This window comes from Acomys russatus, chromosome 17 (genome assembly GCF_903995435.1).
Source record: "Acomys russatus chromosome 17, mAcoRus1.1, whole genome shotgun sequence".
Lineage (NCBI taxonomy): Eukaryota > Metazoa > Chordata > Mammalia > Rodentia > Muridae > Acomys > Acomys russatus.
The window spans coordinates 11,879,426-11,906,962 of record NC_067153.1 but is presented as its reverse complement, the minus strand read 5'-3'; the positions used below and the strand labels follow the sequence as shown (position 1 = coordinate 11,906,962).

At 46.1% G+C, this 27,537-nt stretch overlaps 1 protein-coding gene across 2 annotated transcripts in view; it reads right to left on the bottom strand.

Annotated features, from left to right (window-relative positions):
* The window catches only part of Trappc9 (trafficking protein particle complex subunit 9), a 456,412-nt gene that overhangs the window by 145,294 nt on the left and 283,581 nt on the right, over positions 1 to 27,537 (bottom strand). The window contains exons 18-19 of one of the 2 annotated variants that reach the window (XM_051159558.1): positions 22,053 to 22,195; positions 1,369 to 1,479 (exon numbers count right to left, since the gene is read on the bottom strand). In XM_051159558.1, the coding sequence (XP_051015515.1) occupies positions 1,369 to 1,479; positions 22,053 to 22,195 (254 nt within the window). Of the gene's footprint in view, positions 1 to 1,316; positions 1,480 to 22,052; positions 22,196 to 27,537 lie in introns of those variants that run through there. The other variant, XM_051159557.1, reaches the window with a different exon arrangement.

The window sequence follows — 27,537 nt, the reverse complement described above, 5'->3', positions numbered from 1 at the left end:
CATCCTTGTAGGAAAACTCTACCAACTGTTTATTCATTCTTCTGTAAGAGATACCAGAGCCCTGATGAGTTCTGCTTTGTTTTGTTTTATGGAGGGGAGGTACTGAGGAACATCCCTGTATACCTCTTTTGATGACGATGTTTTCATTTTCAAATCTATTTTGTTTGTTCTTATTTGTGTGCACGCTTGTGTGCACATGTTTACATACATGGGTACACTTGTCTGTACACGCACATGTGGAAGCCAGAAGGCAACTGAAAGTGTCTTTCCTTATCGCTCTCTGCCTTTGTCTTTGAGACAGGGCCTCTCACTGAACTCGGACCTTTGTTTTGAGTTAGACTGGCTGGTGAATCCTCAGGATTATCCTGTCTCTAGCCCTCTGCACTCCCACCAGCCCTGGGATTACAAGTATGCACCATCGAATCTGGCTTTTATGTAGACCCTGGGGATCCGAATTCAGGTCCTTATACTTACATGGCAAGTACTTTATCCTCTGAGCCATCTTTCTATCCCCTTAATTTGTTTATTTGTTTAGTTATTTTTTTGCATATGGATGCATGTGGCAAGTGTGTGTGCATGTTCACATGTGTATGGGTGCATATTAGGGTCAGGTATGTGTACGTGGCAGCTCAAGGAAAGTTAAGGGCTTTCTTCAATCACTCTCCATCTTACATACTGAGGCCAAGTCTTTCGCTGACTCTGGAGTTATCAGCTGCGGGGCTAGGTAGTGCAGCATGGGTAAGAGGTGGTGGTGGTGGTGGTGGTGGTGGTAGTGGTGGTGGTAGTGGTGGTGGTGGAAGGGGGTGGTAACAACTAAAGTTGGAACAGCAGGGCCAGGAGCATGTGTATGTTTGGCATTATAAGGAAGTGCTGTGACTTTGTCTCTGGCGGCTGCAGTAATATCTATCGTGCCAGCATGAGAGTTCCGGGCGTTTTGTATCTCCCCAGTGCTCTTTCTGTGTCTTTTCATCTCCCTGTTTCTAATGAATGTGCAGTAGCTTCTCTCTGTGATTTTTGCATTTGCATTTCCCTGCTGACTAACAATACCAATGTCAGCTGTTGTGTGTGTGGGGGGGGTTAATTCTTTAAAATAAGACAGAGATGGGGATAGATGAAGAGATTTAGAGTAAATATAGGGCAAGAGTTTAGATCTAAGACACAGGCCCACTGGCTTGTTGTTGTTGCTGTTGTTGTTGTTGTTGTTAAACGTGGGGCTTCATGCATCTGTGATCTGTCTACATGCTGGACTTGAAGGAAAGGCCTCTTGGTGGGGGAGAGGTCCAGAAGAGAGTAAGGAAGGGACTCTGGATCTTACCAAGCTCTACCCACCTGGGTCCCGGCCTCGCTCTGCCTCTGCAGGACACTTACCGCTGGCACTCGGTGGCATGCAGGACCAGCTCAGAGTTGTTCCTGGCACAGACTGTTAGTTCGTGCTCTGTGGAGTTGAAGACATCGAGGAGCAGGTGGCACTGCCGGGTGCTGTGTGGAAAGACAGAAGGAAGTTCAGAGCACTCCAACACCAAAGGGAAGCAACTTTGCCCTTTCCTCCTCTCCGGGGACTTGCCACTATTTAAAGATGTGCAGAGATGGCATTTGTGAAAACGCCAAAGCCCCTGGCCCTGGGAAGTGCCTCAGTGCTCCCAGCCTCAGCAAGCAGTGAGCAGCTGGCCCTTATGATCATCTACACACGTTGGCATACAGTGTCACTCAATAAAGTCTATGTCCAAATAGGGAAGTCTTCAGCTACCCAAGACTGAGCAAATGGACTGGGTCCTGGAATGTGAAGAGCTGGGCTCCACGTGTTGTGCCGACTTCTCTAGAAGCTACATCATACTCAGGGATGCTTCAGAGCTGTGGAAGCTATCTAGTTCACCAGGCATATAAAGCCTTACCCCCCCCCCCCTTGCTTCCTGCACAGTAGCAGGTAAAATTCTCTACTTCCAAAGGCTTCTGGTAGCAAGAGATACTCCCAATGACAGTCTCTCCACCGATGAGCCACAGGCTTCTCAGAACCCCAAATAACAGACCAGGAGGAGGAGACTTCTGGCCTTCAGTCTCCCTGGCTCCCCTTCCATCCTTGGAATGTACAGAAGGTCTTGAAGCTCAGTAACCATTCAGAGATGAGACTAGAACCACAGACTGTGGAGGGCAGACCTGGGGCCGGAAGCTCCTCCCACAGCAGCAGTATCCAAGCCCAACTGCCTCCTCCCTTTGACTTATTAGCTACATGGCTGAAATATTTTAAAAATACCAACAGCCCATGCTTCATTTGTGGTCAATACAGCTAAGTTTCCACTACAGTTGAGTGCTTGCCTAAAACTAACTCAGCCTCCCAAATACCGAGTGTCACGGTGAGCACATGACAGGAACTTGACACCTCTTGGGTGATCTAAGAGAGACAGCCATGGCCACCGCAAGAGCAGAGGTAGAGGGCAGCTGTGCTGGCGTTGGGCAAGCAGAATGAATCATAGGTCTTGGGGGGTAAGTAAGAGATAGAAACAAAGAGATACTCTCAGAGTCATCTCTAGCTCTGTGTGGAATCAAAACATGACATGCTAGGTGACTCTGACTTGTCTAGTGTGTCCCCCAAGCAACAGGGAGAGCTCTGTTGGTTATTTGCGAATCCGAGCCAAAGGACTAGAGAGTGCGGTAGGATTTTGCCTTTGTGTCCTGACATTTGTGGGAGGGAGGTACAGGGGAGGACTCTTGAGGTGACGGTGGGCAGTTCACTCTCCAGATTCAGAGCTCAAGTTTTGCCTTCACAGTTGGCCAACTCCCTTGAGCACACCTGTCCTCTGCTACCTTAAGAGAAGGAATCATAAACAGAGCAGGATGTGGGAACACATGTAGGGTTCACACACAGAGAGAAGCAGGCACTGCTCAGAGGCCAGGGGCTGTCAGAAAGTAATCTTTGCATGTGTGCATGTCGGGCCTCTCAAGGGAAGGAGGCAGAAGCACAGCATGACCATCTCTGGTACAGGCCGGGGCAATGTGGTCGTCGGAGGTCCTCAGAGGATATCCTCACATTATTGTTGCTGGGGCTCAAGGCAAGGGTATCTTCCCTCTGGGGAGTGGCTTTGTAGCATGCTCAGACAGTTGTCTATAAGCAGGCGCTTCCCTTGACTCCTAGGCAAAGGCGATCCCAGGAATGAAGATCTGGACTGCCTTTGTCATAACTTCATGAAATCTTTAACCACAGCAAAATCTTTCATCAAACATCAAACATTCATCATAAAACATTAATGGGGGTGGGACACACTTTTTAAAGCCTAAGATAGAAGGCTGTTTTCGCTTGCAGAGCACAGTACCCGGGAAGCTGTGTAGGGATGTGGCACAGAGAGACAGTGCCTGCTGTGCTTGCTGTTCTGAGTCACAGTCTGCGTGGGGCGTCTGAGCCGGTGTCTCTGTTGCTCCTGTCGACACAGCATGATGATATAGTGGTGGATCTTTGTTTTCTATCATTACTCATAAATTAACTTCCATCCCAGACTGTGGTAGCATTTTGTGCCCACTGTAATATCATTTTCTCCTGTGTCTTTCCACATCGCTGTGGCTGGTTTTCTTTATGAGCTGTTAGAACACACAATTTACTTTTTCATTCTTGTTCAATTCTTGGGTTTTTGTTTACTTTTCACCTTTCTGAGGAGAAAGGAAGCCTAGGAAAAATTTTCCAGAAGAACTGAAGTCAGAGCAAGCCTTTGAGGGCAGATGAACTTGCATGGAAAGTGGTAGATTTGGGTCTATGGCCAAGGTGGGCTAAGAGGACCTCCAGCTGCCAGAAGGCATACATTTGCCAATTTATCAATTGATACTCCTCACAGACGTAGGAGTCACCCCTGCTGTCAGCTACTATTGTATGCACACAGTCGAGAAAGGGAGGTGAGGAACAAAGAGAGGGTCTCTGCTTGCTTGCCAATTGAATTGGGGAAAGATTACAGGAAGATGGGGTTTTAAATTAAAACGATTTTTTCCATGACGTTAAAAGCAACAGATTCCAAAAGGTTGGAGAATAAAGCCTCACATTACTGGTAATATTTCTGTGTACAATTATAAGGAAAAAAGAATTAAGAATGTAGATTTATAAATGCAGTGCAGCCCATAAGACATTTAGGAATAAATGCAACTAATGCAGGTAAGACAATTATGTAAACTATTTAAGTCTCGGCAGAACAATTAGCAAAGAAGTCAAATGAATAAAGAGATAGATAGTTTATACTTGAGGATATGAAGACCATATTTTAATAGACGCCACAGTTCTCCATACCTACATGTATTCAATGCACCTTAATAAAAGGGGGCAATACCATTTTAGTTTTAGTAAAATCTGGTGTGGTATTTTATATATATATTAAAGTGCCAAGAACATACAAAACAATGATGGTGGGAATGTTGCAAAGTTCTGACTTGCTAGACATTCAGAAATCATCCAAAGCATAAATGATGGAAAACAGCCCGGAGCATGCTCACAATTGTGAAGCTGGAGGTGCCACTGAGAGGTGATGCTCTCTGCGCGCTAGGACACATGGTCATGTGCACAGGAAACAACGTCCCTGCCTCACACCATGTGCTTAAAAGCATTTCAAGTGGCTAAGTGTGGTGTGGCCATTTCCTCAGAATTCATCCATTCATTCAGATACTCCCTTCTAGGGGGAGGACAGGAACTGATCCAACTTACAAAGCTCAAGGAACTCAGAATGTTACAAGACTCCCAAAGCCTCTCTCCCCAAGGTTGTAGGTCACTAAACAATTGCTGACAGGTGAGACTCTCCTGTCAGCAACCAGTGCAGGAGGCTCTAGGGACACAGTTTCTGTGAGCTGTGTAGGGTAGGAGGCTAGGGTAGGATTTTGGGTGATGCCGCTGTTCTTGGGTCACTGGTACCTCTCTAGGAAACCCCATTCAATAAGCTAGACTGGGCTGGGGGATGTTTCTTCTGTCATCAGTGGCTCACCTATGGTCAATGGATGTCGTAAATGTCCGGAAAGTCATGAAACACTATCTAAAATGTACTTAAGAATTAAAGAGATTAAAACAAATAAATAGCTTGTGAAAAGTGAAATATTTCACAAATGAGTTATGACATAAAAAATATAAAAGAAAGACAGCATGTTTGACTTTGTTAAAGTTACAAACTTTTGTATAAGTGGAAGCCATCAAAAAGCAAAGACAAGCTACTTGTGGAAAGGTGCTTGCAATATATTAAACTGACAAGAAATTAGAATTCTGATTTCGTGGAGAATTCCCATAAATCAATAAGAAATGACTCAGTAAGAAATTAAGCAAAGGGTGGGGAAGTGACAGTCAAAACTGGAGGAAGTCCAATGGGCAGTAAACAGACATTCTATCAAGCTAGCAGCCAGAGGAAGAACTCAAACTATAAGACACTATTTCCCCCACTCAACTTAATGGATACACCTAAAAGTATTCCAGAACCAAGGTTTGGCCAAGATGTACATCAGCAAAAAGTCAGGTGTAAATAAATTGGAACAACTTCTTTAAAAAAAAAAAAAGAAGAAGAAGAAGTTTGCAAGGCAAAAGAGGGTAATTACCGCCTTAAGCTGTGTATAAACACCTTGGACCTAACAATGCCATGTCGATGTGTATTAACTCAGAGGGCTCCCACAGAGACATGCTCAAAACCATGCATTGCAAGTGGTTGAGAGAAGCCAAAGGCTCCTTTTAATGAGGTGCAAGCCAAAAGGAAAGAAGCTGGAAGCCTGTGCAGGGGTGGAAATGGGCTTGTAAACAGCTTACCATGTCCAGATGTGGTGGTTCAAAAGAGAATGGTGCCCATAGGCCCAGAGGTTCGAATACTTGGTCCCAATTGGAAGAGCTATTTGGGAAGGATTAGGAAGTGTGGCTTTGTTGGAGGAAGTGTGTCGCTGGGCGTGGGCTTTGAAGTTCCGATATCCCAAACCATCCCCATCAGCTCTCCCAACTTGTGTTTGTGGGTCGGGATGTAAGTGCTCAGCTCCAGCTCCAGTGGCCTGCTGCCTGCTGCCTGCTGCCTGCTGCCTGCTGCCCCACTATGATGGTCATGGATCCTAAGCCTCTGGAACTGTAAGCCACAAATGAGCTCTTCTAAAAGTTGCCTTGGCCAAGAGATCTTATGACAACAGTAGGAAAGTAACTAAGACACATGAATACATCCTACGGTAATGGTGCCAGGAAAGTAAGCTGCAGAAAATAACACATATACTACACACGTATGGCAACTTTTAAAGACTTTTAAAAAATATTCCATACTGTCAGTTAACAATAATTTAGTCTTTATTAGTGGATAGGAAGAACATAGAGTTTTCACAGTATAGCTTTCTGTCTTTAATTTTAAATGTATACAATTTAGCAAAATGTTAAAATCTGGAGTTCCAGTCTCTCCGTCCAACTTTGTTTCCATTAAAATGTTTTAGAAAAAGTATCTGAAAGTCATTTAGCATACTGTCCCAGCCTAGGGGCCACTGTGGAAGGTAGAGCTGAGCTGGGACTCAGGGAAGAGAGACCAGGGGAAGGGGAGAGTGTGGAGAGAGTAGAGAGATGAGGCAGGGCCACAGCAAGGGCTTTGTCGGGCAATTTACTGAGCTGGCCACCCTGGGGCAGCTCTGGTTACATTTCTTGGCTCCTTCTGGGACCCTACAGAGACTTTTCTTCATAAATGAGCATCTGAGTCACAAACAGGATGGTTCGTTCTCTGACCAAATCTTTGCCTCACTGGACAAGCTTTCTCCTGAAAGATCAGGTCTCATACTTCACTAGTTAAATTGCTATGCAGTGGGTACCTGGGGTCATCCAATCCTGCAGCGTTGGCAAGCCATTTAGAATGTTCCAGAAAGCAAGAGATGCTGAGCACTGCTAAGGCGAGGTGTTCTCTGGTCACACCTGCATAAATCTGGTTGCTATGGCAACCACTAGTATAAAAAGTAGGCTATGAAATGCAGCAGGGCATGAGACTCCTATAATACAAATAGTTTTCAGAAATTAAGTGCATCTCCTGGAAACATCAACAGGGGGTTAAAAAAAATCACTTCAGATTTGATGGCCAAGGAGAGTCTTCCTGAAGAAACGATATTTCATTTGGGGCTCTGATGACAAGAGAGCCATCCTGTGAAGGTCTTGGAGGAGAGCCTCCGAAAGAGAATGTGCAATTAATGCAAAAATCCTGAGGCGCAGTGTGATCACAGAACAGAACAAGAGGAGACGAGATTGGCAGAAGATTAATGACGGAGGAAAGGTCATAAGAAAATATTGATTTTATTCTAAGCATGACAGGAAGCTATTTTGAGAGTTTGAGGCAGATGAGTGGTGTGGATTGTTTTCTGCAGGGTTGGGGGGTGAGTTCCAATGCTGAAAAGGTTGCAATAAGCACGAGCTCCTTCATCTCTCCCACCGTCTGTAACTGAATCCATCCCTAAGTCACAGATGGAGCGACGGAATCAAAGACGCAGAAAGTTCTAAACCTGAAGAGACAGATCAAAGGTCTGAACTGGGAGTGAGTTACACTTCCCTTCACTGCCCTGCCCTGACCCAAAAGGCAGCTTGAAGCTCAGAGGGCTGCAATGAGTGTTTCCAGGAATGTGCTGGGATCTTACTGGTGTATGCCAGAGACAGCAGAAAGAGGCTAGCCTGACCAGAGAGACAAGAGAACCGTGTCTGTCCTTCCTTTTGCTCTTTTCCAGCCCAACCATGTGACAGCACTGTACATAGACAGGGCTGCCACAATACCAGGCTGCATAGGTACACACAACTCTCTGATCAAGGAGCTGAGGTCCCACAAGCCACAAGTAATGGCAACCACCACACCCAGCCTCTTGTCTGCTCTTCTGGACAATTGGTCACACAGGAGACACACAGATGGGAAAGTCACACTGGCCCATAATAGAGACACAGGAGGGAGGTTTGGAATGGGACAGAGATTAAGAGCCCCAATCTGACAGTTGTGGGCAACTCCCAGGCTTCACCAGAGCACAGCACATGGAATCAATCCAAGTGACCATGGTTAGAGTCCTCAGTTCTGGGGTGGCCCAAACAGGAAGAGCTGAAGAGTGCCACAAATGCTTTGAAAATGGACAGCTAGGCCTCGGGACAATGGCAAAACCTAAAAGACCTTGTGAACTACCCACTAAGACAGAAACGTCAGGACCCAGACAAGACTACGGCATCTTCACAGCATCAATGCAAATGCTCAGAAGATCTTGGAAAATAACTAGCCACCAGAAAATATGAACCCCAAGTGAAGGGCAAATCAGCCGGGCATCCTAAGAGGACTTTCTTATGGAGGGGTGTGGCCAAGTAGGCGGAAGCCAACACCCCAGCAGAGAGAGTGCAAGGCAAGAGAATGAGCCAGGAGAAACATCAGAGCAAAGAACTGAGCTGGGAAACCCACCCAGTGGTAACTCACTTCAGTAAACACGAGGACAAGGAAAGGACAGATGAACTAAACCACCCGGAACTGAGACCTTCAGAAGGCATGCCAACCTCCACCTCAGAGTCCCTATATGCTCTGCACACATTGACCAACACCTGAACTCCATCTACAAGAGGGAAGAAAAACCCAAACAATATTCAAAAAGAGTAGAAATCACACAAAGAATGTTTAGAGACCACAAAGAAAATGAGAAAGATAATTACATCAACCAACAGAAACAAAAGAGGAAAAAAATTATTGGAAAATGTAATCCTAACCAGGTAGTAAGTGGGAGCACAATCTAACAAGAACTATGTCATAAGAAACTCAGGAAGAAGGAAAAATGTACACACAGCCTTTGAAGAAATGATGGCAGAAAACCTCCCGGACCTTGAAGCTCAAACCACCCATCACAGTACACATGCAAAGCAGCAGCAGGGGCTGCCGAGAGGAAAGGCAGACGGCAGAAAGCTGATGGGGCAAACAAGCAAGAGACAAAGGAAACGGGTGTGAAAAATCTGAAGCTCTGTTATCAGAACCTGTGAAGGGCAGAGGAAGTAGGGTATTTTACGGTGATTGAGGGGTGGCGTGACTGTAACCAGAAGTCTAAGTCCAAGAGGGGGTGGAGGGAGGGAAAGTCCTTCAGGAGTCAGAGGCGGGCAAGGCAGGGACTCTAAAAGCAGCCTTACGGAAAGACCTTCAGAAGAAAGGGCAAGAGCATTACCAGGGAACTTGGCATGAGAAGGAGAATAGAGCAACAAAAATGTCAAGTGCCCAGTGAAAGAGAACTTACGAAGATCTATGGCAGTCAAAGGCAGAAGCACAGCAGAGTCCACTTTAAAGCAGGGACAGTTGGTGGTGAGAAAGAAGAGCATTGCTTAATGAAGAAAGCCTGCATCCACCAAGAATACACAATCAGTCTTAATGTCTGGGCACTTAGCTCCATGAGGAATCCGGGGAACTGAAAAGATAACCGGGTAGAAGCAGGACAAGAGTGAAAGACTCAATGGATCTTCTTGGAAATGCACAGTGAGTAGATACAAAATCAGCAGGATACGGGAGGCACCAAGGACCATCCGTGTTGGCTCGACACACACGGAAGCCCCACCTCACAGCTGCGGAACACGCGCACTAGTGCACAGGAAAGGCAGGATTCAACCAAAAGTTGGTAGCAGAGTCATCAACGGGACAGTACAAATTCGAGGAAATGGGCCAACACTTCAAACAGCACTAACGAGGAATCAGGATTGTCTGCAGTTAATGAAGACCCAGGTCACAGGGTGCAGCTGATGCACAGCCTAGAGGGACCCGAAGCACTGAGTGATTGTATTAGGACACGGGGAAGATGCAGGGCAACCGGCTCTCATTGCAGCAAACTAGAAACTCACAGGAAGCAGAGGGAAGGAAGGAAGAAAAAAATCAGAAAGGTGGGGGAAAATGACTGATTAAAATGACCCGAGTCTTCAGAACAGGTCAGTATACTTTTATGATAAAACTTTAAATGAGAGAGAGAGAGAAAGAGAGAGAGAGAGAGAGAGAGAGAGAGAGAGAGAGTCCCCCAGTTGCACCAGTGTGATAACCCAGGATGACACAAGGCATAAACTGCCAAAATCAACCCCAGGAAAGGTGAGTGGTTTGAAAAGTCCCTGGCCTGGTAAATCAATTAAATCTATTACCTTTTAAAATCTCCTAACAAAGAAATCTCCAGGTCAGGGTTCTTTCCTAACAAATTCTGGCGTACAGTTTTGGTTTTGTTTTTTATCTAAGTAAAGAAGAAATAATACTGTGAGGGTTTTTGTTTTTTCCCAGAAAAACAGAAGTGAAAGAAAGAAATGACTCCAAACACAATTTAGTGTACTTTCCAAAGTAGATGAAGACAAAAGGAAAATACAAACTCTTCTGGTGAAATTGCTTTTTCCGAAGTCCCAAGTTTAGTTCCCAACACCCCGACATGAGGTGGTTCCCAACCACCTGTAACAACGGTCTCTCTCCTTGGGCACTGTGTACATACCTCTACACAGACACACAGTCATAAGGAAAAAGAAAATCCCTTTATAAAACATCTTGTATTGAGATATGACAAATTATGAGGTTGGAGCAATAATGCAGTAGTTAGGACCACTTGCTCCTTTCCCAGTGGACCTGGGTATGGTTTCCAGCACCCAGATGGCAGCTCACAACTGTCTGTAAGTCCATTTCCAGAGCATCCAACAGCCTCTTCTCAGCTCCATGGGTACCAGGTAAGCATGTGGTACACATACATAAAGGCAGCCACACAGTTATATATATATATATATATATATTTTTTAAACATATGACAAATCAGGTCACCTTTAAAATATTTAACACACAAAAGTTCCTGTCAATAAAAAAAAAAAAAAACCAATAAAAAGTTTTTAATATGGGGCTGAATAGACAGCTTTGTAGTTAGGAACACATTCTGCTCCTGCAGAGGACCTAATTTGGACTCCTACCGCCTACACTGGATAACTCACAACCACCTGTAACTCCAGCTACAGAGGATCTGATGCCCTCTTCTGAACTCCCCAAACACAGGCTCACAGGTGCACACACACTTAAAATTAAATCTTTTATAAAATTAAATATGATAAAATTATGTGCAAGGGAGCACACTGCAGAGAGGCAAAGGCTCAATAAACGTGAGGAATATTAAGCCTTAACCCCGCCCCCAATTAGTGATGATAAAGTTGTAAAACCAGTGAGTTGTTGCACAGCCTTCAAAGTGTTCATTCTTTCATAAGAAAAAAAAATGATATTCTTAATGAGGTGGGGAAGTTGTATTCTAACACCCTCAGGGCTGAACTGCAGAGGAAAATTCGACAGTACACATCCAAAGTGTGTATTCTTCGAAGTTCTGTTTCAAGCACACTCCCCACGTGCACACTGACTTATGCACAAGGACGTTCAATACAGCCAGCCAGCAGGGAAAGCCAAGTAGTGCCAAGCTGAGAGGAGCCTGGAAAAGTTTCGACGTAAAAACAGAGCCCCAAGCGTCTGATATAGAAAGGCAGTCAATGTGGCTCAGCAGATAATTAACTGGCACAGAAGTGAAGTCTTCTCTTACTTTTACAACACTAACAAGCACTGTGCACAGGGTCAGAGGACCCGGCATAGAGAAGCAAACGTCTGCATCTCTGTGGGAGACACAACAAAAGGTACCGGTTTCGCTCACCACACTTCCCACAGGCATGGATTTATGTAACAAGTCAGAACGGCTTCAAAGAAGGGGCAAAACATCTCCCTTTACATGGAATTGTCTCACTCTTCAGCTAAGGATGAGCCAGGCTCAGAGCAGTTCATTAAGTCGCCCTTCCAAGGCAGGAACTAAGTCCAAGGACTAGGAGTCTACCTTCTTCTCCTTCTGAGTCAGGATGCCCTGCCACAGGCAGGCATCTGCTATGCCAGTGTTCCCAAGTTTCCTAATGCTACAACCCTTTAGTATAGTTCCCATGGTGTGGTGACCTCCAACCATAAAATTATTTTGTTGCTGCTTCGTATCTGTGATTTTGCTACTGTTACAAATCATAATGTGAATATCTGATATGAAGGATATCTGATATGCGACCTCTGTGAAAAGGTCACTTGACCCCCCCCCCAAAAAAAGAGATCATAACCCACAGGTTGAGGACCACCATATTATGTCCTCGTCATATGCTAGGAGTTCTGAGGATGCAGTTAAGCAGAGAAAACAAAGAAGAGGAATGGCCTGGGATACATGTTCAGAGACAAAGAACAAGAAGGGAAGACAGTGCCAACTCCTATGACCATACACACCCCTACCACGTGCCTGGCTGTGCCTTAAATACCTGACATTTGGTTTTCTATCTTAACCCTCACAACAACCATATCAGGAGCCAGGGTTTAGCAAGACTCCACAACTCACCCCTATGGCTGGAAGTGATGGTGAGTGAGGGTGCCTCCAACTCCCCCTTTTTTCCTCTTTATTGCTGTGCATGTGTGTGAGGGGGGATACATGCAATGTGTAAATGCTTGACATGTGTTTGCACCTGTGTACATGTGACATACATGTGTGTAGGGGCCTGTGGAGGACAAAGGTCAGGAATCTTCTTTGATTATATTCTACTTTATTTTCTTTGAGGCAGGGTCTCTCATTCAAACCCAGGATTTGCTGATGAGGTTCAGGTAGTCTTACTAGCCAGCGGGCTTCTGGGATCCTCTGTCTCTGCCTACCTATTTCCTACATGCGCTGTGGGGATACAAACTCTGGTCCTGCTGCCTGCACGGCGAGTGCTTTCACTTTCCGCATCATCCCTCCAACCTTTCCAGATGCTACTGCTGATGGCCCTGGGCTATACATAGAGCCTTCTGCAGACTCCTCATGTCTACGTGGTGAATGGGGCATCATGTAGTCACAAACAGTAACAGGCTGGTGATATCTCCTCCCTGTACCTTAGCAGAGTATGTTTTTATATTGATTGTGCATGTGTGTACATGTGTGTCCAAGTGTGTGCATGTGTGCATGTTATGGTGCATATGTGGCTCCTATATGAGTCGATGTGCTGATTTCGCATTGGCAGGCTTGGTTGCCAGTGCCCTTACCCACTGAGCCATCTCACCAGCTCAGAACAGAATATTTTGTAACTCAAGCACACCAAGGGAGCAATAACCATATCCCCCTTCTGGATCTTGCCTATCAGGGTACCCTGGCCTCTGGCCTCCCAAGTGCACAGCTTCCTCCAAATGCACAAAAGAAGCAATTGCTGTTCCCATTGCTGACACAGACAGCTTCATGGCACCGGCTCTCACCATCAGTACTCACTGGGCTCCTCTTTCTCTGTCACTCCCTGTCCATGTCACCTAAGCATTCCTTATCAACAAAACAACTGAGCACTGGTGTCTGTGGCATGGCAGGGACTATGCTGGGTATAGCCAACATAGCAGCCTGGTACTTGGCTTCAGAGAGTCAACACCAAGGTGGGAAGTGAGGGAGGCAGCTAAAGTAAGGCAGGTGCCATCCTGTGGAAGTTCTCAGGGCTGCCTGTGCATAGTGGATCTCCTTACAGACTGGCCCTTCCTTTTCCCATGGAGTGTGGCATGCAAGAAAGAAACTAGGACCACCAGAGTTCATTTACCCATCTGGCACCAGTATCATGTTAGATTCTCCACAGGTAATTTTTAAACATGTGATTTCATGACCATACAAGATTAATGCTATCCATCATCTTTCTAAGATTAAAGAAATATGGGGCTTAAAGAAGGGATGACAGCTTTGCTCATGACCTCAGAGTCAACAAGCTGTAGATTCAAATTTTGAGATGAAATACAGATAGGTTTGCTTCCAAATCCTATTGCTAAAAGTCTAAAGTCTTACCAAATTTAAAATGAATCTCACAAATGCAGCAACTCGGAAACGCTCTAGCATTATTAAAGTGTCTCTTCAAATGGCCTTAGTGCCATATCTGTGGGCATGGGACCCTGAGGAGCTGAGCTGCCCCTCCCCAATAGGAACCTTTTAAATGACAGGGGGCAAGTGCAGCGCTGTCTCCAGAAGGATGGTTTCGATTAACACACAGTGCCTATTACACCTTGTACCCTGCTCTGAGGAGTGCATTTTCTACATAGCTCCAAATAGGGATGTCTGAGAATGGATCATTTACTGTAACCATCTGAGAGAAATTGCTCCTTGGGAGAGAGGGAAGCACAGCTGTTAGACAGGGACAGTGTGGCCTAATCCATTTCAGTCCAGGCCCTAAAAACATTACCAGGCAGCTCTGTGTAAAATGCGAATATCAGAGGTAATTGATCTTCCAAACGCACGTCAGCTGAGACCTATGCACACCCCAGAGAGGGTGGGGTGAGGGTGGGGGAGAGGGGAGGGAAAGAGGAAGAGAGGGAGAGAAGGAAAAGAGGGAAAGGGAGAGGGAGAGAGAGAGAGAGAGAGAGAGGAGAGGGAGGAGAGGGGAGAGGAGAGAGACAGAGAGAGGAGAGAAGAGAGAGGAGAGAAGAGAGAGGAGAGAGAGACAGAGAGAATATTCCATCTCTTTTCTTTTCTATGACATTTGGAGAAAATGGACCACTCATCAATAATTTCATTCTCTTCTCTCCCTAGTGAGATGGACATAACAGAGATGTTCTCTCAGAAAGGGACAGAAGATGCCCCTGAAACTGCAAACTCTCCTGAAGGCATGTGCACAGGAGAAGGAACCAGAGCTAGGTCTTGGTACTCCTGGCTCACACAAAGCCACAGTACAGTGTGGAGGGACCCCATGTAGACCTGAGCCTTCGCTCTCGGATATGTAAAACACATGTGGAGCGCTCTCCACCCCACACCTGCCTCGCCGACACTCCAGGGGTGATGCCCATCTCCAAAGGCTTTTTGGGGGTGAGAACATCATGCTGAACATAGCATGTCCACAATAAAGAACATGTCTCCTTCTCCCTTTCCATTTCAAAGTACTGTGACATCAAAAATTAACAGTAAAGTAAGCTGCAGAGGTGACTGGGATGGTAAGAGGGCTTGCTGCTCAAGCACAACAGCTTGAGCCTGGATGGCTAGATTTCCCAGAACCCATGTTTTATTTTTTGTTTTGTTTTGTTTTGTTTCATTTCGTTTTGTTTTTCAACTGGGCATGGCAACACTTACCTGTAACCTCAGGGCTAGGGAGCAGGGTCGGATAGAGGATCACTGGGGCTAGCTCCTGCCAGCCTAGCTTCAAGTGCAGTAAGAGACGCCGTGTCAGGGGAACAAGATAGACTGACAGAGCAGACACTGACATCCTCTTTTGACCACCTCACATGCACATGGGCACTCAAATCTGCATGCATTCACACACACACACACACACACACACACACACACACACACACACACACCAATAAAAACTGTAGAAAGGACAGAAACAGAAATCCTGGCAATTCTGGGAGCAAATGGCCCATACACTTTTGCATCTGAGCTTTACAGTACAACCTCGCCCCGACTCCCTACCCTGCTCTGACATGCAGGTGGTCATGTAGCTGTCCAGGCTGCACTGGCTTGGAAGTAAGGAAACCTAGATTTGACTGTCACTGGCAAGCTACAAGCACTGGGGGGCAACTCTACAACACCCACCACAGGCCTCCTCTGTATTCCAAGTGTGTTGAGAAGGGCCTGACTTTAAAAGTGAGAGGTGTAGAAGTGGGGCACAGCAAGATTCTGACAGGACAATCTTCACCTGTGAGCCACAAGCAAGCCATAAATTCGTGGTGTGCTGCAGCATATGCCACTTCAATAAACGCTAATGCTGAGTGCCCAAAATGCATGTTGAGTCTGCTGTAGTGGCTAACAGGTAGGAAAACAGAACTTCAGCTTGGCTCTGCTTCTGCCTTTCTTAAAACATAGAGAGTCATCGATGCCTTGCACTTTCCAAGATCCTCCCATGGGCTGGGCCAGTGTCGAACACTACCACACCCCATCTCCCATGGTATCTCTCTAGATCTCGCCCACAAAAATTAAGTGCCCTCTTTGGTACACTCATAGTTTTATATGTGAACATTTTTTTTAACCAAGCTATAACTTACATGGGATGAGGGACAAAGATATGCAAGATAGACTGATGGGTTCTTACACTATCTGACCCTTGGCACAGCCCCCAACTAAACACCTGATACTTCCCTGAGGTAGAAAGACACTGGTCCTCAGAGGTGACCAATGAGAACTGAGGCCTTCCCAAGGGAGAAGGTGTGTCAATACCAAAGCCTAGAAAAACCATGGTAGGAAGAGACCCCCCCGCCATCCATTCCAAGCCCTTCTTCTCCACCCACCTACCTCAACCCACAGTCAGTCATGGCTCAAAGCACTCAGACCACAGACAGAGAGCCACAGTCTGGAACTGTGTGCACAGACATCTTTGACTGGCATCATGTTCCAGAAGCCTGTTTTGCTTCTGAGCAGTAAGCCCCAGTGGGATTATGTCAAAGATGCTTCACCCACTCTTCTGATGGCAGATACTCAGAGTCATTTCTACACTGGAGTTATCAAAAGTAAAGCTGTTACATAAATTCCTGCACGAGTCTTTAGATAGATAGATAGATAGATAGATAGATAGATAGATAGATAGACAGACAGACAGACAGACAGATAGATAGATAGATAGATAAATTTAAATGCTCCAAGAAGAGCTGCTGGTTGATTCCAATGCCTACAAATTCAAGTTCAATCTCAACTTCACCAGCATTTATTCATTTTAGCCGTTCTGGCTAAAGTATACAGTGGCACCTAATAATGGGTTTATTTTGTGTTCCTCTAACAATTAATGATGCAGAACATGTTTCAGGTGACTGTGGCCATTTAAAAAAAAAATACCTGTTCAAGTGCTGCAGTATATCTTATGCCTTGCCTTTTGGTGAATGTAAGGCTTTTTTGTGATTTGTTCATGTATTCTCTGTAGGAAAAGCCCATAGGCATGCAACTGCGGCAGCATACATGTGGAGGTCAGAGAACAGCCTTCAGGAGTAATTTCCTGTCTTCCACCTTGCTGAGGCAGACTCCATGTTTCTGCTGCTGTTCTGTATACCCCAGGCCACCAAGCCCACAGGCATCCAGTTGACTCGCATGCCCTCATCTCAACACAAGGATGCTGGCATCACAGACAGGATTCACATTTTGCTTGGATTCCAAGGATCAACTTTAGTCATCTGGCTTCCATAGCAAAAAGCTTTTACCCATTTGTACCACCTAGCCAGCCCAAGCATAAGGTCTCAGTTTCCAGGAAATTAATTATTTATCAGCATTGTATTTTACAGTTAGCAACTTCTGAGCCCATCTAAGAAATCTTTGGCCCCCAAGTCAGACAGCTGCTTTGCTATGACCTCCTTTGAGGAGAAAGAAAAGGCTCTGCAGTTCTCCATAAATCTGCCTCTGCATTCTGCTAAGAATCAGTGACGGTGGACATCTGCTCAGGTGTCTTTATGAATTGTCTTGTCACACTTGGGCACACTGACCTCTACTCCACACTGGTGCCAACAGCACTCTCTCGATGGCCACCTCTTTACATGACTCTTCAAATCACACACCTGCTTCCTCTACCTTTGCACTCTTAGGTCAAGTAACGTTGCCTGTTCTGGTCTACTTCACGATATTTTGAACAATCGCTTGCCAGTTTCTGGCTTAAAGTAACAGTGTTAATAAACGCAGTTAGGATTTTGATTAGGACTGTCTTGAGTTTAGCCGACACAGAGGAAGCTGGAGTCTCCACAGGAACCAGCTGTCCTGTCAGCAGTGCCAGCTCTTCACCAGGCATTCAAGTCTTTTCTTGACACCTAGACAGGGGTCGCATTTTACATCTTTATCCCTGTGACATCTGTTTTGGTTTTATCGAAAAATTATTTACAATTTCATCTTTAAACTTCCAAGTGTTTGTTGCTAATAAACAGGAACGCAGCTGAGCACAGGTTCTATGCAATGGGAGACATGTGGATGACAACAATTCTTACTCTCCATTTCTAATTTTTAGGTCTTTACTTACTTTTTACTTGTTTTAAACCTTATTGCTCTGGGGAAGGATTGCTAGGAATACAACAGTGCTCACAGCAGACACACTTGCCTGGCTCCTGTTCATGGAGACACTGCTCAGACTCGCCCTGCAGGGACCCTACACTCTTTCCCAGGCCTTTTTCACACTGAGAAGCTTTCCTAAACCCAGTTTCTAGAGTTCCCAGCTAAGTTGGAGGTGAATTTTGTCCAAGGCCACCTTTCACCAATTGCCAGGTTTTCCCCTTTGGCTTGCTAATGAGATAAATTCCAATGGTTGATTTTTTTTTTCCCCAGTGCTTAAAGGTAAATGTGTTTATAGGGTAAACTGGAGTTGTTAGTGCTATATTACACTTTACATATAGCTAAAATTGATTTGTATTTTGTTTTCCAACTCTACCTGTGCTGACCTAAACTTTTTTCTTCCTATGATATGTTGCCTCTGGGAAGAAACAGCACAGTGAGGCTGGGATCAGGAGGGACTCCTCCCTGCCTGCTTTCTAAACTTCCTAAGCTTCTTTAAGGGCCTTGTGCTTGCTTCCTTTAAAGCTTCAACTACTTCCTGGAGAAGCCACCTGGGCCCACAGAATGCTTCCTGGGAACTTTCTAATTTCGAGTGTCTATTCATGTGCTCTATCTTCTTGTGTCGGTTTTAATACTCTGTCCATTTTCTTCCTTCAAAGCATTGATCCATTTTACAAAATTTGTCAAACTCACTGGGCTGTGGCTCTCTACAGTACTCACTTACATTTCTAACACGCAGCACGTAAAGCCCCACAGGACGCCGCATCTTTCATTCCTTCTACTTGCAATTTGTGGGGGTCCCTTCATTGCCCTAGTTACGGTTAATTTTATTATTAGTCTGTTTTAAAGTATCAGCTTTTGGTTTCGTTGAATGCACAGATTCTCTTTCATACCGCATTTTACTGGCATACATTCTTTGTAATTTCTTCTTCTATTCACTCGGGGAGCGAGGAGCTCTTCTTTGTGTTCCAGAAGCCGCACCACTGATGTCAAGCCACGCATTTCTAGTATAAGCATTCACTCTTCCAGGAATACAATTAGGTGAGGCTGCTTAACAAAATGTCTAGGTTGGCTACTTTCCCTGTGGGTTTTGTTTTGTTTTGTCTACTTGTCATATCAGATTTTCAGGGAATAATGTTTAAACAGTCAGCTATAACATGTTATTATCTGTTCTCCCCTTTGTGTGCCGGTTTAACTTTGAAATTATGTTTTTAGGTGTATATTTAGGACTGTAGTGCTATTGAGAATTCAATTCTTTAATCCTTACAAATTTTCTTATCTTTTTTTCCTGAAATCCCACATGTTTGATATTAATAAGCCCATACCAACTTGCTAAATATTAGTGTTTATATACACTGTGCATATTTGATGCTGGGTTCTTGTATGGGACACATAGTTAGCATCTTGCTGTCTTGCGGAGCTGACTCTGTCTGTGCTGGGGCAGCTCTGGACACAGCCATGCAAGTCTGAAGATCTTGTCTCCTTTTCAGACACTCACTCCTTGTTCCTTTCCCCTCTTCTTTCCCACTCCCACCCCAGGGAGAGCTCGGGTCTTTTCTCTTTATTCACATATATGATGTTCCCATTCCATGCTAATTCTGTGTGACAAGCTCCTACCAGGCTGGTGAAAAGCAAGAAGCTGCTCTGCCTCCCCCTTTTTCCAGAGAGACTGTAAAATGTACCTGGCATTTGAGGTTTCAGCCTAGAAACAGTAGAAATGCTCTCAGGGATCTAACACACAATGTGTTAGTGCAGTGAGGAAAGCATGGGGACTTACACAGAGAGAAATGCACGCGCGCGTGCACACACACACACACACACACACACACACACCCTGCTAGGAACATCTACAGGAATGCAAACATCGATCTCAAAAGCAAGTAGATCTTTTCCAAAGGAGAAAGAGAATGGTAGTAATAAAAAAAATACTTTTAGGCAAAAGATACAGTGGAAACCCCTAGGAGTAACCTGCCTTGACAATGGCTCAGGCTGTAAGGGTCTGAGTGGTTATTATCAAACTTGGTAGGTGTAGTGAGAATTGTGGTTTCTTTAAAAACAAACAAACAAAAAACAGCTATACTATACGAATTTTTTCATTTGAATCCCGGGTGTGGGATATGGGGCTGCTTCAGACTGTCCACAGCAGCTAACTAACTAGGATGTGTCTCATGCTCTGGTAGGGGCATGATTTGTGCCAACTACACATAGTTTAATTCTGGGAACTCTTGAGAGGGTATAAATGGGAGAGCTCTACTCCCCTGCTGCTGCTGGTCCCTGCTGCTGTTGCTTCCTGCTGCTGCATTTGCTATTGCTGGATTACTTAGTTGCTGGATTACTGAGTTGCTGGATTGCTGGATTGCTAGATTGCTAGATATTCTGATGAAGAATAAGATCAGACTTACCTCTAGGACCCAACAACCCTGAATAGCAGGAAGTAATTTAAAGAGACCTATGTTCCCTTTCCCCTCTAACCTTCTTTCTTGCCTACCCAGTGTTGGGGGGTTGGAAGGGATTGGGGTGGGGAAGGGTAGTAGATATAAAGTAGCCAAAACCCACCGCCTACAGGTAGGAACATAAGGAGAAGGAGGGGAGAGGGAGGTCTGTCCTGGACAGAGTGGGAGGGGCTCTGAACTCAGTCTCCTCAGCAATGGATCTGACTGTGAGCCAGGAAGAGGCTGGGGACAAGAGACAGGAGTCAAGGGCCAGTTGGTCAACTCTCAATGGGGATAGGGATTACCAGAGTGATCCAGAGACAGTGAAATTCCACCCTAGGATTTTGTGATCAGTTAGACTCAGGGATAATGGAAAAGGATGATCAGAAGTGAACTCTTAAACTCAAGAGCTGGGAAGAGAAATACACAGGTCAAAAGAAGAGACTATGAAGGCCATGGGCTGGTGACAAAGACCAAAACAGTGCTTTGGCCAACAGCCAACACTCCAAGTCCATTTCAACCTTAAATTACCATTCTCAGCTACAGAGGCCACGGCGTTACAGCCACATATCAATGAAGCACGAAAGAGATTTTCTGACAACCCGTGCCACATGTGAAAAATCCTGATGGGCAGAGGCAGAGAAGAGGAGAAGTGGCAGGAAAGGGAGACACGATGCAGCAGAGCCATGTAGGAAGGCTTGGCACACCCTAACACCAGCTGTCAGCGCGCTAGCCAGACCTGCCCTGGGGGCAGGAGCTTTAAAGCTTTACACAAATTCAAACAGAAGCCACCTTGGCAGTAAGGACCAACAAAATGATAGATGATGAAAAGGGATGCTAAAAGGCCCAGATAAGCCATTAATTCTTGCTGAAGCCTTTCTCCAGTGGCTGGGGAAGAAGTGAGCTAGATCCATTTAAATGGATTTTTCTGTCAGCATCCTGATGGACACTGTACCTCTATTTTACCCTATATAACAAATGAGAGGAATAAACAGCATGGGCTAGGGTGCTATCTGTGAAATCCAAAGACAGACAGGTATGTGGTAGTCATGACGGCATACAGAACCCTGACCTGGCCCACCATCCCTGCAAATATGCCAGGCAGGGCTGAGCCTGGCAAGCTGGTAGAGTTCAGGGGAGGTGTGTCCACACTCTCTAGGGGCTGCACATATTTGAACAGGCCACTAAACTGTCCTTAGAGCCCCTGGGAAGCATGAATGCCACATCTACACCCTGAGTTTGAGATGAGGAACTGTCACCTTCTCACCACATGTGACCCCAAAGTAGACAAACCCATGCTTCCCTCTCCCAGGAAGATCAAGCCTGGAGGACATGATTCCCTGTGCGAAATGAGATGACACTGTACTGAGCTAGAAGGTCCTCATGGTGCTGAACAGTGAGCCTGGAGACAACGCTTTCTTTTCACCAGCCACAGAAGCTTCGCAGAGAACATGGTCAGGCTCCTCAGGGAGTTCTAAATACAAGCAAAGCTCTATGCAGAACCCCAATTTAAGAAGGGGCAGTCAGACCAGAGAACAGCACCTGGCCTGGGAGGGTCCCCACAGGGACTGCCAGCACATTATTCAGCACATTCCAGCTGTGCACTAACACCAAGGACCACCGCCTGACCAAAGGTGTGGCCCTGCTGCACAGTGAGATGGGATAACCAAGGTCATGAGAACTGCCACCACCCCCAAGCCTGGTTACCTGGTTGCTGGAAGTGTGCTGACTCGGGTGAAAAACACAGATGGCTCGACCTCCACGTGCAGTCCCAGAGAGAGGTTCCTGTAATACCCTTCCGCGTGGCCTGGGCCTCCAGAGTACTTGAAGTTCAGGACAGCTTCCAGAGTCTAAAAAGTTAAAACAAATACCCATAAGTGGATGACGTGCCATGCCAGGAAGCAGGCAAGCTGCACCAAGGGAGAGTCTGAAGCCACACCCACATGACAGGATCAAGCAACTACCCAGCTCATACTGTGCATCTGGCACCATTTCTCCTGTGGTACCAAAGTCTGAAGAGCCCTCAGTTGTATGTGTGAGTAGAAAGAACTCCAATACTCACAGAGAAACCACACTGGAAGTGCATCACTAGAAGGCAGGGAAGAAGGGGTGCTTCCACGCAGGAGGTTAGAAGCCAAATTCCACTCTCAGGCTGACAGTGCCCAAAAGCCTAAGAGGTCAGACGGAAGTGGAGCAGAGGCCCTTCCAAAAGGACAGGGGCAGTGTCACTCCACCAGAAGCAAGGCATTGCATCAATGGGTGGCAGGTGCCATCCAAATGGGCAGAGAGGCATCAGTACTCTAAAGATGGCAAGTCGCTAAAGCTAGATGGCCTGCCAATGGAGGTGTCACACCCTCCCCTCCTATACTCTTCCCCAAGACCTTCCCTACTGAAGGCTCTTACAAAGGATGATGGGAAAGCAGGAGGGTAGACCCTGTCATTTGATGATACAAGCCTGCAAGAGGCATTGAACAACCACACATGGGAAGTGAGACCCTGAAACTCCAGCCCCAACCTAGTCCAGCCACATGTGACCCTTTTATTTGAGATGAGATGTTTGTATGCTGGGAGAGAGCAGCCCCGACTAAGAGCATTGAGTGGGTGGACAAGATACAAGTACACTAACAAGGTACAGAGAGGCAGAGCTCCATTCTTAGGAATGCTGAGCAAGGGTCCCCCACCATTGTTGGCAATACAGTGCCGCTGTATCAGGGAGAAGTCTCCTGCCCAGTCTCTGCCATAACACTGGACAGTGGGTAGCAATGATGCAAGAGGAAGGGGCACTAAGAAGAAGCAGCGGGCAAGGCCTTGATGGACTGCATCTACCAGAGACTGAAGAGGGGTGAGCATAAGAGGTAAATCCTGCCAGGTGGTGGTAGTGGTGCACGCCTTTAATCCCAGCCCTTGGGAGGCAGAGGCAGGTGGATCTCTGTGAGTTCAAGGCCAGCCGGGTCTACAAAGTAAGTCCAGGACAGCCAAGGCTACATACAGATACCCTGTCTCCAAAAACAAAAGAAAACAAAATAAATAAATAAATAAATAAATAAATAAGAGGTAAATCATTCAGGACTGTGATACCAGCCTCAAAGTCCTTCAGGACACCTCAGGTGGGACAGCTGGAGCAGGCCCAGAGCTCTGCCACAGGCAGAGGGCTATCAGGGCAGAGGACATACATTATAGAAAAGCTGGCACCTCCTATGCACCCCCTGCCCCCACCACTCAGTACAAGGCAACTCTGTAGGGATCTGTAGCCTGTGGGACACAGGGAGTAGCCATGGTAACAAGAAATAGTGGCCCAGCTAACTCCTGACTAAAATGATGGAACCTTCCACAGCAGTGTCCTCAAACAGGTGTTGACACCAGGGACCCATGAAGCAAATCTAGCCACCATCTGATTCTGTAGGGCTGGGAGCAAAGAACTGCATTGTATTTCTTACAGGGAATAAGTGAAAACAAAGTAGAAACAGGGAAGGCTCTTGGCGTAGAGACTTCCCATGGCTGGCCAAGTCAGAAACAATCATTATGCAGTCCTTTACGGTCAGTCTTTGCAGATATTAAGGGCTGGAGAGATGGCTCCGCAGTTAAGTGCGTGGACTGCTCTTCTAGAGGTCCTGAGTTCTGTCCCCAGCACCCATGTCTGGTGACTCACAGCTACCTGTAACTACAGCTCTGGGGAATCTAACACCCTTGTCTGTACTCCTCAGACACCTGCACTCAAATGAAGGCAAGCACATGCACATGTGTGCACACACGCGCACGCACACAAACACACACACACACACACACACACACACGAACGTGCACACACACATGCACAACTATTAATAATAAACTTTGTGGTTAGAACTGTGAGAGGAGTCAAACCTGCCTCCCAGACACAAAGCAAAGCACGGGAGATTGACCGGAACATAAGAGGACAGTTCCAGGGACGTTCAAGGATGTCAACAATGGGACGCAAGGCCAATAATGCCCCAGATGCATGTCCACCCTGTGTCAAGAAAGAACAGAGAAGGCTCCCAGCACCCCTGGCTCTAACCATCCTCCTGAAGCACTTTCCAGAAGCATTAATGAGAACAGAAGTTGGTGCTGTGGTGTTGGGGCCTGTAAGCATGCGCTAAGGCACTGGAGTTAGTGCTCACTCTCCCCTAGCCAGTGTGACAAGAAGCCATGTTTCCAAGAGATTAGAAGGAGGTCCCTACATTGAGCCCTTGTCTTAGTTAGGATTACTATTGCTGTGTTGAAGCACCATAACCAAAGCAACTTGGGGAGGAGGTGGTTTATTTGGCTTATGTTTCCACATCATAGACCATCAGTGAAGGAAGTCAGGACAGGAACTCAAACAGGACAGGAAACTGGGGGCAGGAGCTGATGCAGAGGCCATGGAGGGATGCTGATTCCTGGCTTGCTCCCCATGACTTGCCCAGATTGCTTTCTTACAGAACCCAGGGCCACCTGCCCAGGGCTGGGTCCATACACATCTGGGCAGGGTCCTCTCCTATCAATCACTAATTAAGAAAATGCTCCACAGGCCTGCCTATAGGCATCTCTTTGAGGCATTTTCTCAAGTGAGGTTTTGTCCTCTCCAGTGACTAGCTTGTATCAAGTCAACATAAAACTAGCCAGTATGGCCCTCCTCCCTCAGCTTCCACAGCCTCCAGCAAGGTGCATTCAGCCTGCGCTGATGGCTTCTGACCCACTTCTCTGAGATGAGGAGGCAGGCGTAGCTTTTAGGCTTTTTAGAAAGCAAAAGAAACTACCTGCATGTACCTCCAAGGGGTGGAGGAGACATGTTGTGGGGAGGCAGTTGGCAGTCTATGCAGGTTGGCAGGGTGAAAGGAAGAGAAGTTGTGTCACCAGTTTGGCACCACAGCCCCTCTGCTTGCCATTTCCAGCCTCGGCCTACCAACCATTAAATAGTGACAGTAACTAATACCGACCTCCTTAGGTTTTCATGACGCATCAAGAAGAAAGCACACTAAATAAATTCTTGTCCCGCTGTGCAACCTAACCCACTGGCAAAGGAATTAGAACAAGAGGGAATAAGCATGTAGCCCATTTCTTTTATTTATGTTAGAACTGCTTTAAAGACTGGATTTATTTGGAGATAGGAGAAAAAAATCTTTGAGCCAAAGGATGATTTACTGAGAGAAAATATTCCTACTGAAGTCACCGTTTTTAATTCTTTCAGGGCACAAGTTCTTCAAATTCCTGATCACTTTCATGACACAGACACATGGTCACCACCAAACATCTGCAGAACTCTCCTGGTCTTCCCAAAAGAAGTCTCTGTACCCGCTGCACACTACCTCCCCACTTCCACATCCCGCCACCCACTATCTTGGTCCCTGGCAGCCTTCCTGCATTCACTCTCTATGTAGTTGACTACTCTAGAAGCCATGGGTAATCAATCCTTCTGTGACTGGCTTCCTTAATTTATCAAACTGCCCTTGAGGTTCAACCTGCCGCAGTTTGCCCCAGAGTGACTCCCTCCTCAAGGCTGACTAGCACTGTGTGGGATAGCTGCTGTGATCCATCGCCAATGAGCATGGGCCTTGTTCCCACCTTGTGGGTCTAGTGAATAACGTTGCTATGAACAGAGCTATGACAATGTCCATGCCTCACATTCATCTGTTTTGGGCATGCAGAGGGTAAAATTTCTGCATCATATATTTATTCTACATTCACTTTTTGACGGCTCACCAGCTCATTTCCCATAGCAATATACCACTGGACCCTTCAGCTAGCACACACGTGGTTCTGTGCAAACCAACACTCATTTTCCACTTTTGTGGTAAAAGCCATCCTATGGAGTGAAGCCACATTTCACTGCATCATAGGTTGATATAGACCTCTTCTCTTCTCCTTTGCTGCTGACCTATTGTGCATCATCCTTGAAATGATGTCCATTCAAGTCCTCAGTCCCGTGTTAGTAAGCTCATTGTTCCCTCTGCCTCCCACCACACCCACTGTATTCATGTGCGTGTATATGGGTACCATTCAAGCTTGTGATGCCAACAATGCTGTCCTTTAAATATCCCTCCTCCTGACCACCCAGGGCAACACACACCTTTTCTTTACTAACAAAATAGTTGGTGAAACAGGTGCTTTTCTAAACTCAACACTCGTATTTTGGCCTTATTGAAACCCCAAATTCTCTTTCCATTCTCATCAACCCAAAGCATAGACACACCATCTCCAGAGAGCCACTGGTTTCTTGCAAACATGTCCTAGATCCCTTAAACCACAGGAGGGGTTTCTCTCTCTCCCCCTCCCCCTCCCTCTCTCTCCCTCCCTCCCTCCCTCCCTCCCTCCCTCCCTCCCCCCCCTCCTCCTCCTCCCTCCCTCCTCTCTCTCTCTCTCTCTCTCTCTCCTCCTCTCTCTCTCTCTCTCCTCTCTCTCTCTCTCTCTCTCTCTCTCACCCATCATCTCCCAGGTATCCTTTGAGTGTGAGGATCTAGGCTTGGGACAGGATGTATGTGACCTCTGACCTCAGAAAGATCAGTTAATGCTGAGTGCATGGATGTAGGAACAAACCAATACATCAAGAAACACGTGAAGCCATCCACCAGCAGGGAGGTGGCAGCTTGCTTCAACCACAAATGCAGTGTCCACAGAAACAGAGAAGCTCTCTTGTGGCTTGAAAAGCCAGAATCATGAAGCCAAACTGAAAAACCACCTTTGGAGAGGACTGTAGGAGAAATCACCCAGGGGTGAACAAAAGTGCACAGGGAGATAACTGTCAAGCGCCAGGGAACAAGGAAGAAATAGCCTGCTCCAATTTTCTTGAAATTGGCTGTTTCTTTACTCTGTAGTGAACCAAGGAAAAGATATAATTATGAGGGGGATATCTAAGTTATGAAAATCAAGCACAGAAAGGGTTTTGTGAAATTGAGTATTGCTGCCTTTCCACCTAATGATTAAAGGGAGAAAATATAAAAAAGCACCTTGGTCTGGTAAAATTAGAATATTTTAATGAAACCACAAAGCGAGCTGACAAGCAAAGTTCCTAGGGTGTGAAGTGTGGTGGGCTGCTCTTCCTGAAGGCTATATGGTCCCTACCCAGAGCACCTTCTCGGTCCTCACCTTGAGAGAAGACTTACAGAAGGCGGCACTGAGTAAGGAACTAAAAACAAAAGATTTGTTTTTCGAAGCATAGTACAACTGGTTTTTCAAGTTAATATGATGTTCTTTA